General features: G+C 40.7%; 1 protein-coding gene across 4 annotated transcripts in view; it reads left to right on the top strand.

The window, feature by feature from the left end:
* The first annotated feature begins 1,997 nt into the window (after positions 1-1,997).
* grm3 (glutamate receptor, metabotropic 3) overlaps positions 1,998-16,439 on the top strand; it is a 32,407-nt gene continuing 17,965 nt past the window's right edge. For all 4 annotated transcript variants that reach the window (XR_005114243.2, XR_005114241.2, XR_005114242.2 and 1 more), the window contains exons 1-4: positions 1,998-2,168; positions 10,613-10,672; positions 13,875-14,429; positions 15,625-15,768. Coding sequence is in view for 1 of the 4 variants with exons in the window: in XM_037451012.2 (XP_037306909.1) it covers positions 14,112-14,429; positions 15,625-15,768 (462 nt within the window). In the remaining 3 variants the exon portion in view is untranslated. The remainder of the gene's footprint in view (positions 2,169-10,612; positions 10,673-13,874; positions 14,430-15,624; positions 15,769-16,439) is intronic.

Raw genomic sequence — 16,439 nt, 5'->3', positions numbered from 1 at the left:
AATCCCAGTGGACCCACTTCCTGCTGCCTGACCTGGAGCATTTCACTACAACAAGGCAAAGCGTTGAATTCCGGCACACATGGCTTTCCAATACAAACTCTCTCTTACTGGCCATTACGCTATCCATGGTTTCACATGGCAAGCTTCAAGCTGCTGATCATATCTACTCTACTGTCACATTGGTTCCTATCTCTCTCCCTCAATCTTTATTTCACTCTTTCTTTCCCTCTTTCTTTCTTGTTGTGCTGTGGCTTGGTCTGTGGGGAAAGGCCAGGCACAAAGCTCTCTCGCTGAGGGACCCTTATGGGACAAAGCTGGCTTTCTGGGCTTTCTGCATATATGCATGCCCTGCAAACAATGAGGCCTTTATCAGAGCAGCCAGCATCTCCGAGCTGGAACGGCAGGGTTGAGGGATGAAGTTTGGGAAATTTGTGACTGACACTGGGCACTAGCGTGTGTGTGTGTGTGTGTGTGTGTGTGTGTGTGTGTGTGTGTGTGTGTGTGTGTGTGTGTGTGTGTGTGTGTGTGTGTGTGTGGACTTCCCACCTCATGTCTGTGCATGTATGTGTGTCACAGAGGTGTGAAATGGATGCTCTTACCCTTACTTCTTCAGCTGTCTAATCAATCTCTGCCCATCCAAAGCTTTACCTCAGAGACATTTTTCTTATGCCATGCAGTGTCACACAGTAGATACACGTAAAACATACGAACAGAACGTTCTGCCTGGAAATCTGCATATAAAACAGGCAAAAACAGCATGCAGCGGTCTGCAATCAAAACAGCTTTAGCGAGGCCTCAGGCCGAGTATTTCTGTGCACTTGACCAACTTTACAATACGGAAATCAGGCTTCTAGACTGAGTGCCTCACTCTGTGTTGTGCGGGCTTGTAAAAAAGTGTATGTAGCCTGCATTGTGTGCGTGTGTGTGTTTGTACTGTGTAGAAAGAGAGGACACTCTGTGTGAAGGGGATTTTTCTGTTTTTCTGTTTTCTGCTCTTATCTATAACGAGTTGTAAATCGGCTTATTTGATGAAATTGCACTTGTTTCATGTTATTCTGAGTTTGCATCCCTATGGTTGAAATGCACTTACTTCTAATGACGTCATGTGCACTATCATGAAAACAAGTGTAGACATATCTATACTTGCTGACACACACCCACTGACACACACCACTCAGTTCTACTGTTTCTGTTCTAAGGATGGACAAAGGCGGGAAATAGGCAGTGAGGCATGTCTCTTGAAGAAGATTGAGTGTATGTGTGTGACGTTGCTATATGTCATGCATGATATACCTATGATATAGTGTGATGTCTGGCAGGCATCGGATGTAGAGTTGCAGTCACCAGTCTACCAAAGGTATTTGGATATGGATGTCCCATATCGCTCTGCAACTGAGCCATGCAGCTAATGCCAAATTTATCATGTTTAAAGTGGCTCGCACAGTTTTTCTTTGCCAGTGACATCATAGAGTGCAATAAGGCATGAAAGCATTGATGGGGCTCTCATCAAAAACAAAGAATGTATAATTCTGTCTTTTTCTATACACATGCACTTTTTGGAGTCAGCTTGAAAGGACAGATGGATGTGTATGTTGATTCTGAATGCCATTCTGTACGTCCTCCCCCCTCTCTTTATTTTGGTCTCACTCTCTCTCCAGCCTTCACTCAGTAAAGCTGGAGTTGTTGTTCTGAGTGGTAAACATGTGCTATGGGGGGAGTGAATGGCTAAGTTTTCTTTTTATCCAATAAAAATGTCTCCCTGCCGGATCGATTGTTGTTGCTAGGAGACTGAAGCATCCTTTGGCAAGGGGCTACGGCTCTACACGTCTGTTGTTTCTCTTTCTCTCTCCCCCCCCCCCTCTCTCTCTCTCTCTCTCTCTCTCTCTCTCTCTCTCTCTCTCTCTCTCTCTCTCTCTCTCTCTCTCTCTCTCTCTCTCTCTCTCTCTCTCACACCCACACACACACACACATGTGCACGCGCTATAACACACGCACTCACACATAGACGGAGCTGGCGCGCATAGCAGTGGCGACCATCCTGTCTCTCTCTCTCTCTCTCTCTCTCTCTCTGTCAGTGCGACTCCTCCGAGCTATCAGGAGTAGACTAAGTCAAACTTCCACCGGCTGAAGATTTGTGCGCAACCTTTGAGGGGATCCAAGTCGTCAAGGTAGGTCAAATACACAGTACATTTTTCCCCCGTGCGTAAACGTGTTGCAATGTCATATTTCAGGTTCGGCGACAGAGTGCAGAGAAAAAAAAATTGTCAGTCCGGGACCGTTCGAGTGCGCGTCAGCCAATCCTGCTGTGGGGGACAATTTGCTTTGAACTTTGCGCAGGATTTAAACCCCCATTTGTACTGCATACATGTTGTTCCATTTTTCAGATGTTTCTTCCGATCGCATGTTATGGTAAAGGACCCAAACATCCAGTGGCTAATCTCTTTACATCGGATGCACGATAAAGACACAGAAGGTGAAACAAAGACTATCTGCAATTGCGTATTTTGCCCTGCGCGGAGAAGTTATTTAGGTTCAGACAGACCGCAACAAGGCGTTTGTCCCGCGGCTTTTAAGAGATGGGGAAAAGATGGGCGTGTGGTGCGTTCTGGAGAACGGGCATACAGGTGGATCTGATGGCCGAATGCAGTCAGTGCACAACGGCGGATTGACTTTCTGTTTGCATCTCAACAAGCACGCACGCCGAGGCGCGTGGCAGCTACATTTAATTACGTAGACAGACTTGAGACTAAGACACCAGCAGTTTGATCTTTTTCACAAACAGTAAAGCTTTAAGGTGTGATGGAACTTTTCTGCTTTCCAAATTGTGTTTTGCCTTTGAATCCACATAACATGTTTGGATAGTGAAGACTAGCAATAAAACAGGGCCCGGGGGTTCGGGCAGGTCGTTCTCCATTAGACTCATGTTGCTCTAACATTTCATAGCCCATTCCCTGGCCCAAATACCACTGCAAACATGTTTCATATTTTCATGTAGGTTAGTGCATCTAAACCAGCAGAATTAAAATTCCTGCATTAAAATGATCTATCATGACAGTTTGGATGATTTGAAATGGTCATTTATTATCACACTAGCATTTAATCATCACGGCAAACCATTACGATGCACTCAACTGTAAGTAAAGTGCAAAAAAGTAAATCAATAATCAAACCTGTAATTATTACTTGTGATCGAATATCATTCACGTCTTACTAAAACAGCGGTTACGCAAAGGAGAATGAGGTAACTAAACCAATCCAGGTTAAGTGAAAAATGATCCAAAGACTCGTACCCGAAAACCCAGTCGGTAAAGGAACGAATCATTTCTGTTCCCTTAACTGGGCCTGTGCAACCGTCCCGATGAGCGGCCACGAGAAAATGAACCAATCTTCCTTTGAGATGACTCACAAGTCCTCGTAAGGATACGTTCAAAATGAACGAATCGTTCACGAACGACACATCATTAGTACGTACACCTCAGATTTCCATATTTGCTTCCACGTGTTGATATTCATTGATGAACCTACAAATAACTTTTTTTCCATGCACATTTCTTATCTTTTCCAAATTAAAAAATAATGATGAAACCCTGTTCCGTGTTACATCATCAAAATTTTCATTGAAGACAGATTTTTAGAAATCACTACAGCAAGATTAATGAGAATTTTAAATTAAGTATTTTTCTTGGAATGATCTATAGAGCAGGAATAATTTACTCAGAGGAGAGGTGGGCATAGACTGTACTGCTAGATATTTGAGAGGCTGAAAATAGATTAAATGTTGTGTGCCAGTAAGAAATGGAATCATTAGAGAATGCACAATATGCCTTATTTTTCATTTCTTTCCGGGTGAACCCTGTATTAATACATTTTGAGAACTCTGTATCTAACATTGGTTTATCTCTGACTTCCTGCATTTCTGATCCAAAGAAAAATGTTTGTGCCCAAAAGTGTGTCCAACCTGTTGCGTCATTAAGTGTAATTGTATATGTGTTCATTCAGTTTAAACATGATATTTGTCTCTCCCTCTTGAGTCTGTGTGCGTGTGTGTGTGTGTGTGTGTGTGTGTACATTGGGGGGGGGAAACATAGAGTAGGAGGGGAAGTGCACGTGTGGGTGGTGGTTTGGTGGCCTTGTTAGACCTGAAAGACATCCTTCTTTATAATTGTTTGTCTGTGCACGTGTGTACCTGTGTGAGAGTCTGTCGGGGATTTGATACTAAACGTAAGCATTTTGTGCTGGTGATGAATGTGCGTATGAGCTTGTGTCAGTTCATTGTTGTACGTTGTTGTGTATGTGTACGGCTTAGCAGCTTCCACTCAGCACCAATCACTAGACCGCCTACAGTACAGAACCTCATTGTTAGCATTTTAGTAGCTCTGTGCACACAGGAAAAGGAATACAGCGATGTCCTCTAGTTTTATTGGATTTGTGAATAGGCTGGCGAGTTATGTGTTGATGTAATATATAAACGTGTGATGTGACAGAGATTTTGGAAGCAGAAGCCCTGCTGATCATAGATGATTGCGGTTTGCTGATGGTTATCTGTGATTGATATTATCTGTTTTGTAATGTGTTTGATAAATACAGAAGCTGGTGACCTGTGTCAACCTCACACGGGGAGATAAGATCAATGATGTCTCATTAACTTCAAAGCTCCAAGTTCAAATCCTGAGCCTGGAGTTAAAGTTACAGAATGAAAACATACAGTCGGTCCTGGGTGGAGGCCAAAAGGCTGCATGTTTCTGTGATGGACAGCTCTCTGGACACAACCTTTAGCACAATACCCTTTGAAATTCCTAATAAGCCCAAAATGTACCCGTAAAAGGTTTCATGGAGACTGATTGATGCCTGTGGTCATCAATAGAATTCATGTTTCCTTCACTTTTGAAAACTCTAAATATTCATAGAAACTTTTGAAACCAGACCTGCATTATGATCCACTTATCTTTCTACCCCTGATGATAATGTGTATGCAGACTGAGTTGGAGGTATGTTATAGTCTATGTGGGTGGAATCACAGAGCACATGAATAGACCACAAACATGTGGACTATGCGCTATAAATCCAACTTATGGATATTTTGTCATTGCTGTAACTCATTTTAATCAACCCAAATTCCAGCTATTCTCAGCCACCTGCTTCATGAATGACAAAACGTTTTACTTTTAACGCTTTCGGGAGGACATGGATATTTCAAAAAGGTTTTGGACAGTGGACAACAAAACCTTCGCCTGGTTGATGAGAAAGCTGTCTTCTACCACTAAATGGAGAATTTCTTAGAATCGGTGGAATCGGGGGTCCACCATTACGCTTTATATTATTAATTTATTGTTGCTATACCTTTTTGTTTTCACATACTTTGATGTAAAGTTTTAGTTTGGCAGTCCTTGATATACTCCAAAGTCCAAAGGGTATTTATTAGGATTAGATCCCATCTACCTGACTTTGATATTGTTATTGAAAGCAAGTATAACTTACCTAAAGGCACGGCTAGTGAACATGCCACAAGCCAAAATGAACATCTTCATCACATAACACATGCTACATCTCAATAATCATGTACATTGTTTTGGTCAAATCCAAAAATAAATACTAACTATTAATAATACACTGATTATCTGAAATGTTATGTTTTCCATAAATAATACATTTAATGTTATCAGTGAACTCTAACAGTGTTAATAATCTTAATGTTGCTGTCCATGGTGCTGAATCCAGTAACTTGACTGATATAACATTTTGTTAACATCAGACTAAAGACAATTCTTGGAACAATTTCACTTAAATACATGGTCGATGAATTGTCTTCTTTCAATTGATTCTTTCCCTTGCTGACTGTATGTGTTTTGTCAGTGCTGAAGACAATGAAACAGAAACATGGGATCTAATCTCAGCAGAGCCAAGAGGAGTCTAATGCACTTATAAACAGGTGACTCAGTGTACTTTTCTGGTGTTGTGTTCTTAACAACTGTATTAACAAGTACATACCAAAACGTTCTCTAAAAAGAATTTAATCAAATCAGTCATCATAATAACAGGAAGTCTCCCATGGAGCCTTATTTTCATATGTCCTTCCTAAAGCTTCAGACACTAACGTATCATAATTACACCTATCACTTTTATATCCTTAGTTGCATCCATATCTTGAAGAAACTAAAAGCTTTTGCCCTTCACACAATCGTGATATTTCATAATAAAGCTTCCAACGTGGCAATGGCTTTGTTACAACATTTTTCCAAAATACCTTAGAGCTATCAACTTCCTGACAAGCAATTAGGCGTCTCACAGTAGGACTGTAAATGCATTGCAGAGACTTAAATGGTCAGACAAGTAACTCAAGCTTTTCTCCCAAATAAAAACATTTTTCACATCGGCTACGGCTGACGCTTATTGTTACAGAAAAGTTCCTTTCTGATTGTTTTCAGGCCATCCCCACATGTTGGAATCTCTATCTAATGGGAAACAAGACAGTCACTGAATAGAATTCATCCCACTAATTTGTTATTAAATTGCTTGCTGTTTAAATTCTGACCAATTTGTCAGGTTTAAATAAAAAATATTTAAGTTGCTGGATTAGGATTTTTAATTAGAATGAACAATATCAGTGAAGCTATATATACATTATATATATATGTTTTTATTTGAAACATTTCTTTAATTAGTTTTTAGTCAGTGAAACACATTTTTTTAGGTCAAACCTGATGTTTCCAAAGTGTTATCTGCTGCAGTATCTCCAGCTCAACCTCTTGTGAATTCATTGTCTCCTTTACATCATTTTTTTAAACTATTGATATTGTTAAATGTTGTTGAATTGAATTTGGCCACAGGATGTTTCGGATTGAGATTCATTAAAATAATAAAAATAATATCATAAACAAAGTCCTTCATTCTAAGCCTCCTGAAGTTCTCGGCTTTTGAAGTTCTTTCATTATACCGGTGGCTCCGCTCCACATATTTCTCACACTGTTATGCTCCGGTGTGGAAACGGGAAGGAGTCTTGAAAACACCGGCTTCCTACAACTCACCTCTCATCAGCAACAGCAGTCACTCACAAAACACACTGAGCCGCGCGCACACATGTACGTACACCGACACCATAAGCAATGGACTCTCTGTTCACTGACATTCATCCATCCCTACATGAACAGGCTGTTTCTGACACACACACACACACACACATACACACACACGCTACACTCAGGGGATGAGGCAGTGAAAGGGCAGTGGAATGTACAGCTGTGATGGTGTGTCTCAGGGAGGGATCAGACTCTTTAATAAATGATGAGCTTGAGAAGGGAGACAGTGTATATGTGTGTGTGTGTGTGTGTGTGTGTGTGTGTGTGTGTGTGTGTGTGTGTGTGTGTGTGTGTGTGTGTGTGTGTGTGTGTGTGTGTGTGTGTGTGTGTGTGTGTGTGTGTGCGTGCGTGCGTCTTTGTCTGTTTGAGAGAGAGAGAGAGAGAGAGAGAGAGTAAAATTTGGCTTTCTGGTCAATCACTGGCTACATTAGAAAACACCACACTGAGAGCAGGTGAGTCAGTGGCATCATGCCAAGAAACTATAACTATAATTTCTGTTAAAATGCGCCTGTCTATTCTGTTTTAACTAACTAAGTGCAACAGTTGAAATATCTAAAAATTAGAAAATGTCCCCGCTCAGTTTTACCAATTCCAGACAAAGATTCAAAATAGCAAATCCATAGTTAAATTATTTTATCCACAGCACTATAAATACAATTTTATTTTTTATATTGTTTATATTTTTTTTTAGAAATGGCCCTCTATTAAATAACCTCTCCTCGGGTTGTGATTACATCACAGACACATAACTTTGTTCTCACTACTGCAACAGGCAACTACTGTTAAAATGCAATCCTAACTCCTAACCTAAGGGGGGTTCCTTTCCTTATAACCTACAAAGTGATTAATATGGATGTCTCTTATGATCAATATATATTCATATTCTGACAGACACAAGATAGCATAAAATGGATGACAACTTTAATGAAATGTTGTAAAGGTCTATAAACACCACCTAACCTGAATCAACCATTATTTCAACTGAGAAGGCTCGTGTCTCTGTCCAAACCGCTATATATTCGTCCATCTGTCTGGTCTAAGGTAGTCAATTCTCTCCATTACACTCTGTTCATTGCAATGCTCTGTTCACCTCAAGTTTTGACTGCAGTGACGACAGATCAGTGGAAGGTGAAAATGAATTAAGTAAGATGCAGCAGCACCTGTGTCACAAAGAGGTTGATTCCCAGGGTCATTACGTGACTGTTAAGTTGATATATGCCATCCACAGAGGGGTAATTCTCCTTCTGACAGATCCGCCGCCCTCCACAGAGATGGAATGTGGCTCTAATGAATGCCTTCACACAACCCTGGTCTGTTTTTAGGTTGAGTAGCCATTTTTAACCAGGATGTGATTTTTGCACCACCAAAAACTCAGGGAAAAACCACCGTAATGAAGTCAATGAAGACATAAACAAAGGAATCGCTGAAATAACAATATTTTCTTTTTACTTGTAATGTATTAATCTCTCAAATGTTTTGATGCAGGCAGATGTTGTCGGAATAATTAAAAAAAATATAAGATTAAATTCTGTTTCATGAATGTAACATTTACCGGACACTTATAATGTTTTAAGTCATTTTGAAGGTCTCGCTAAAGTAAAGTGTTCCGAGTTAAATAGACCATTGTAGATTTTGTGTTGTACGCAAAAGGTTAAAAGCTCTTTTAGTGTAGGATCCCTTTGGAGTACCCACTGTACATGAGAGAACGGGCTATTCTGTGTGCACCTGAAGCGCCACAGCTCTTCTTTTGGAGGTTAATTCATTTTCGTTGTAAATGTACTTCTTTATCTATCACAGCAGGCGGATTGCACGCTACAAAACGTGGAGGCGCAGTTCTTTTGTCAAGCAAAGATCAACGATTGTGTGGTTAAATGTTTTCAATTTTCTGCTGTCCAGAAAATCAATTCCTGTTTCAAACATGATAAGGCCTTTGCCCTTTGAACCTAATGCATGTCACAAAGTGGACTGATTAATCAATACAAGAAAGGTTGTACTCTGTTTGACGGACCATCAGTAGCCATCTTAGATCAGAACACTAAAAAGGAACTTTAACTTAATTATTATATTAACAAATTCTTTGCACTATAGGGCGCACTAGATTATAAGGCGCACTGTAAATGAATGGTCTATTTTCGAAAAACAAAATAACATTATTCAATCGTTAATGAGCAAATTCACAATGACTACCAACCTTGTTCAGTTGTAACACGTAAAAAAACACAGTCTGATACCGATACACACTGTAGTATTATGGTGAAGTACAGTATGTATTACTCCGCGACGCTCCTTTACACGGTAGCCGTAATGCTGCAAGCGGTGCGGCTTTGTAGTTTACAAAAGTCATACTAAAACATTCTGACTTATTGCCGTGAGCGCCTTGTACCACAAAAAAACGCTCAGAGATCAGTAAGCAAAACCAGAATTAATCCATATATAAGGCGCTTTGGATTTTAAGGCGCACTGTCGTTTTTTGAGAAAATTAAAGGCTTTTAAGTGTGCCCTATAGTGCAAAAAATACAGTATTATGATATATTATTAGCCATTGTGACCCTCTCTATAATTTCTCAAGTCTGTTTTTAGTGATTGTACAGAACCTACAAAAGTTGCATTATTGTTTATCCAACAATAATTGGTGTGCTTTAAAAAGGATGGTGGGATGTGCATTGTTTGTTGCTGGATGTTGGGCTGTTGTGTTTTGTCCTATTTATGGATCATCAGTCTTTCCTGCCTAAAATGCACTTCGTAAATAATTAATGGTCACAGCCCATTTTAACTGCGAGACTGTCAGAAGTCCGGGACACCACGCGTACACACACATGCACGTAATTGCTGTCGGAGGGTCACAGAACAAGTAGTCCACTTTTCATACATCTTAAGAAAGTATTGAATTGCACTGTTCTTATTCGGTACTCATTTTAACTCTAAAAAACACAACAAAAATGAAAGAACATATGCAGTGTCTCCCCGTACTGAGAGATTCACGTCAGTGGTGCAGCTATGAGTTCACACACACCCACACGCACACGCACGTATGAAGAGGAAAGAAAACAGAAAAAACACACACACACCGAGATAGCTGGGTTGTCTGTCCTCTCAGTGTGTTGCGGTCCATCGACCCTGCATGGCTGCTCTCAGCTGGATACGTGTCATCCACAGCAGCCCTGCCGGTTAGGGGGAGAGCAAGGCCTGTGGAGGGAGTTGGAAATAAATGGGAAGTGTGGAGAGGAGCACTAGTAGGCAGAGGGTGGGAGAGGGGGAGAATGCCGGGGAGATATCCTGAAGGAAACGGGACGAACCACGATAAGCAAAAGAGGAGAGCGGTAGTGCGTGTGCTGCTTTACATTCGAACAGGGTCAGAGGTGAAATGGGGTTGTCTGTCAGAGGTTACTGTGCATCACAGCAGCCAGGGAGAAGGTTCATTAGGCAGCCTCCTCTTTTATTGGATGCTCGCTCTCCTCTTCTCCGATTGACAGTCACCTTGTTTTCTGCCTGTTGTTCACTTTCCTCATGTCTCTCCCCCTATGACTCTTTAATAGGTGTCTGTGGTGATGTTGCCATGTGCCAGCTGCCATCTGCTCTTATCATGCTTTATTCAGGTAAGACATTGAATGCCTACTGTATAGATGTTGTATATATGTGGCTGTTCGGAACCACTTTGTTGACTTATCGATTAACTTCTGCAAGAATAACAAAAAAAACATCCCTTTACATCTTGTGTTAAACAGACAATAGCTCCTATTTTGGGGGAAAATAAGTCGGTTTTGGAAACAACAAAACAGCAAAATGACTGATGTGTAATAAGTTCAAGTAAATATAATCTTCATACCTGAATTTACTGACAGAATGTGAAAAATATGTTTTAAGAAATGTATATATATAGAAATATATTAAGAAATAGTTATGCCTATTGTTTTTAATGTAAGAATACAACCATCAGGAGGAAATAAGCTGGCTTTGGTACTGGTAATAATTCCGCTTTCCTCCTTAAAGCAAGACACTTTAAAATCTGAAGTTTGAAAGGTGGTCTCCATGTGCAAAGATTTACATGCAAGAGGTTTTTATAATTTCACATTATGATGCCCAGCCTATAAATGTGATGATGTTTGTAAGCCAAACCTCAACCTCTTCTCACCTATTTGAATGCTTAAGACTGAAACACAATGTTTCTCTGACAAAACAAAGAATGTGGACTCAAAACTAGAAATAGAGAATAGGGCATTCAGAAATCTAAAATAAGTTGTTTCATGCTTAAAACATATAGTTTACTTGCTTCCCAACAAAGAAGCTAAAACGCACAAATGAATCAGCCTGAGTCATATATTCACTACTGTTCTTTAGCATGCTTGGCCTGGCGGTATTTTGGACCAAAAAAACCAAATGGGGTAGAAGTGAAATGTTTTCTGTTTCACAGTGTGTGCTTTGCTTGTACAGTTTCTCTTGACACAGGAAGCAGTTTGGGCACTTTGCATGAAGTTATACTGAAGCAGTGGACAATATGACGTCAATGAAAAATGCTACAAGAGCTGCCAATTACATTAGAGCATACTGCCAAAGTAAAGCATTGAGCGAAACTGAAAGATTCGCTATTTTGAAGATTATCTATAAATATGCTGTTTTATAAACCACAACAGTGTGTTTGCACTCGCAGACATTCTAAAACAAACCACATTGTCTGCCTTGTTGCAGTGTTGTACTCAAAACTGAGCTCATTACAAAGTTCCCATTTGTGTTTAAAAAGTGTGTTTGTTTGAAGAGTGGATTTCCAGGAACAGCTTTTCAGTGAAATATTTGAAATCATTCAAAGGGATTCTGCCTTTTTCTCACAAACATACGATAGACTCACCCACACAAACATCGAGCATGTGTGATAGCTTAGAGAAAGGATATGAATCTTTCATAGACAACCTCTATTTCTTTTCCAAAAAGAAATATTTCCAAAGAATATTCATCAAATACATGTCAGGTAACTTCCTGTGGGATCTTGACACAAAACAACTTTTAAAGCAAAATGGTTTGGTACAAGAATGTCTTTAAAAGACCACGTCACGTTACACCGTTCAAATTTTATTTTGCACTTTACGTTCAAATGGGATAGTAGCACTAAAAACTTCTGTAAAATACAATAATTATGCATTGATTGTATATCCTGATTACGGGTGTCTTGTTTACACACTAACACAGATCTTTGTTCGTTGGGAGAGAAAGGAAACATAGAAATAGTCTGCTTTTAGGTCAATCCCCTCGAAGCAGCAGAGGTGGAGGTGTGTGTTTGTGCATGTGTGTCAGTGTGTATGGCTGTGTGTGTGTGGGGGTGGGTGTTTGTCTGGGTTTGTGTGTTTGGCTGTGTGTGTGTGTGTGTGTGTCATATTACAGAGCAGAGTGGTAAAGGCATGGCAGCCGCCTGCAGAAATATCTGAGCTGCCTGCATCTAAGAGAAGCTTTCATCCTCCTACCTGCCCACCAAAGGGTGGGGGTATGGGGGGGAGGGTACACACTCTCTCTCTCTCACTCAATCACACACACACACACACACAGGTTCGGCCAGACATGCCAGCAATCAACGGAAATTTCATAACTCGCTTTCTCCATTATCCTCATCAACTCACATCTTAATTGTAGGGAGACATGAGAAGAAAAGAAAGCTGTTTCCTTCTCTGGGCTTTACCGTCTTAACATAGCTGAATAGTAAAATATTTCAACACAGAGAGGAAGAGAAATGGACTACAGTAAGAACAGGTTAATTATTATATCTTATAGCTGAATCTTTAAATCCTTGGATATCAGTTGTTGCCCATTTCAACATGGTATTAATGTGCAATATATCTTGATCAGCCAGATTATACCTGGAGGTGATATGGATTGCGTTGTAATTGGGTCTCCTACACAAGTAAATGCAATCTGTATTTTGTTACATTCAAAGACTAAGAATTTACAGCCTTGATAGCTGCCCTTTGAGGCTATAAAACACTCACTGGTGCTTTGAGTTGATTCTCAGCATGCTAAACAGGACCATGTTAACATATTGATGTTCAGCAGGTGCACTGTTTGCATTTTAACATTTGCTTATTTACAAAATTCAAAGTATGGCTGTTTCCTATGTAAAATTTATTATTTTGTAGCTTCATAAAGACAATTATTGAAATGTATTTAATGATGGTGTTACGCAGAGATCAAAGTTATTTAAATTCATCCCTCGCGGACAATAAATTTGTATCATACAGGGACATTATCCAAAACTTTATACAGAGGATGAGAACACACACGTCAAAACACAAAGTGATGAAACTTTAATTGAGTCGTAATCTATGATAACTAGCATCATTGTTGTCGGTTAGCTTCTTTCATGGTAAATATGCATTGAGTCTGCACACTGTAATCATGCAGAGAAGAGAGGAGCAATGCATCTGATAACACACACACACAGATATTCTTGGGGGTATGAACTCATGGGCGAGCAGAGAATTGTTGAAACAAGGATCAGATTAGAGAAGCTTTTCTGATCTGTAGCACGAGAAGGCTGGGCTCATGTATCAACCAGCCATCTAAACTGGCTTATCCCGACACAACCACGGGCAAAAACACACATACACATTTACAAGAAGAAAGTTTACTGGGGGATGTAAGAGAGGGAGGAGGGGTGGGACAGCAGGGGGGTACAAAACAACTCCAAATCCCTTTTAGTCATGGCGGAAAACAACTTTAAGCCCTTTTAAACAGTGTCCCCAAACTTTACTCAAGGGCTTCGTTGCTGTTGTACGTGAACTAACTCCAGTTAAATCTCCTCTCTTCTCCGCACAGGAATGATGTCCAGATGGTGTCTCCCTCCATGTGTGGTCCAATTCACCTCTCCCTGACCGCTTCATGGGCCACAAACCAACCCGAGCAGCCCAGGCCACTATTTGACACAACCCCACTGTGCACCACCCCAAATCCCTCAGTCCTAACCTTCACCCTCAGCCCCCTACATCCCTCTGCCTCGCTTTCTGTTAAGCCTCTCCTCATATTCTGACAGTCCTTTCCCTCGTTGATCCCGACATGTCGGCCCACGTACCCGCTCTGATCTTAGTCATGATGTTTCGCGGCGCTTTGCTCTCGGTCGGAGACCCTCCTCCGTCCCGCCGGGAAATCCGCATCGAGGGAGATCTAGTGCTCGGTGGTCTGTTCCCTGTGCACGAGAAAGGTGCCGGGATGGAGGAGTGCGGGCGTGTGAATGAGGACAGAGGGATCCAGAGGCTGGAGGCCATGCTGTTTGCCATTGACAGAATCAATGAGGACAGCGCTCTGTTGCCCGGGGTCTCTCTTGGAGTCCACATCTTGGACACTTGCTCCAGGGATACGTATGCATTGGAGCAGGTACAAATACTGTGCAAGTGTCTCAAAGGGGGATTACTGGACTAAAAAAAAGTTTTCCCATCTTAAGTTTATTTTGCTTTACATCTTAAATATGTTCATTTGTTTGGCTTACGCTTCGATTTGTTCAGGTTTAAACTAAAATGTTGCTTTAGAGTACTTTTTTTACCACAAAACAAAAAACTACATTGACAGCTAGGTTTGTGTTCTTTGAGTAGTATTTGCTGTGCTTCTTGCATTTGTTTCACCAGTAGCAATATTCCAACTAACTATTATCTGCTGCATTTCTGTGTCTGTATATGACAGCGTTGAAAGTAATGAGATCATCAAAGGACCAGAGTAACTCATCTTATCAGAAATAATAGCTCCGTTGGTTCTTTTATTCTAGCACAAAGTCCTACTTGTGCATTACTGAGTTCGAACACAATATGTTTAGTTAGCTGTTGGTTCTTTCGCGCAGATGGCGACTTGAACTTTAACTATAATTTATATTCAAAAAGTTGCACCGCAAAGTTGGTTGTGCAATAAAAGGTGCAATGTTACCATTTTAAATGAAATAAAATCTATATGGTCTCATTAAAAAAGTAAATGCACCCAGAAATTCTATTTCTTCCATGTTGGAAAAAGATTTTCCCTGAAATAATATGGGCAAGTCCTTGATGAGAAATAGAGATTGAAGCCATTCGGATGAGAGAAATGAGGCAGATTTATATTTTAAAAAAAGCCTTTTCCCTCAGGGATTATCTCCGAAAGATATATTATGTCTTATTGCTGAGCTATTAGGGGATGATGCATCCAGTGATCTTATACAATTAGCTCTTTGACTGATGGTACAAACCCTGAATTCTGTAGGTTGCAGGTTTTCTACATCCCACCAATATGTTATAATGTGGCTTGATGTCTGGGGAGCTCATTTGCAATTTTGGACCCTGTTCCCAAAGCATCTAAGAGCTGCTAGTAATGGACTATGGATTATACGAAGGCAATGAACTTTTATATATTCACTTTCATAGCGATTGAAACGTTACATTATAGAAAGTATCAACCAGTCTTTCTTTATGTTGTAGATTTCTTTTAAAGAGCATATTTCAAAGTGAGTTAGAGACCGTCCAAGAACAGATACATGGTATAGATCATATTGTACCCCGTATATTGCACAACATGTGCGATTAAATCCACCTGGGTGTGTTTCCTGTAGGCTCTGGAGTTTGTGAGAGCCTCCCTGACTAAGGTGGACGACACAGAGTTTATCTGTCCAGACGGATCTTACGCTCTGCAGGACGACAGCCCGCTGGCAATCGCTGGAGTCATAGGTGGATCCTTCAGCAGCGTCTCCATACAGGTAACGTGCAGCCTGCAGGTACCCAAGTATTTATCGGACTTTAGCATCATCATCTAACTTCAACTCGGTGGCTTCCACTCTCGTCTTTTACTCATGACCAAGCATGCAGAACCTGACTTCCATTGATGTTGAGGGGCAAGCCCATGTCTGCGTGTGTGTCTGTGTGTGTGTGTGTCTGTGTGTGTACTTATTCCTTAGCATCAGCTTTTCCATCGGCGTGTTCTTGTGTGTCTCCTCGGCTCATGCAGCTCTTGTCACAGATCTAGGTAATTTGCATAGTTTAGCATAAAACCTCCCTCTCCCTTACTCCTATGTGACTACACAAAAGCATCCTCCTATCACTTCTTAAATCCCTGATCTCTGCAAATTCCTCTCTTTCTTCTTCTTTTTCATTGTCTCTTTTTCTCTCTATCCCTTTTTTATGTTGATGTCTCTTTTCTGTCCCTTAAATATTTTCTCTCTTCTTTCTCATCACGGCCTTTTAGTGTTTTTTTGTCCTTCTCTCTATGCATTCAGAGGCATCCCTTGCGGCTATTTGGGGAGAGCTCAGTGTATGCTGACCTCAGCCCCCTTCTTCTCCTCCTCCTCGTCCTCCTCCTTCCTGGGGCAGCTATTGTTAACACATCTGCTCTGTCTCTTGTCCTTCATCACACATAATTACCTCTTGCAGC

Source organism: Pungitius pungitius, chromosome 6, assembly GCF_949316345.1.
Source record: "Pungitius pungitius chromosome 6, fPunPun2.1, whole genome shotgun sequence".
NCBI classification, from domain to species: domain Eukaryota; kingdom Metazoa; phylum Chordata; class Actinopteri; order Perciformes; family Gasterosteidae; genus Pungitius; species Pungitius pungitius.
This window is presented reverse-complemented; position numbering and strand designations above follow the sequence as displayed.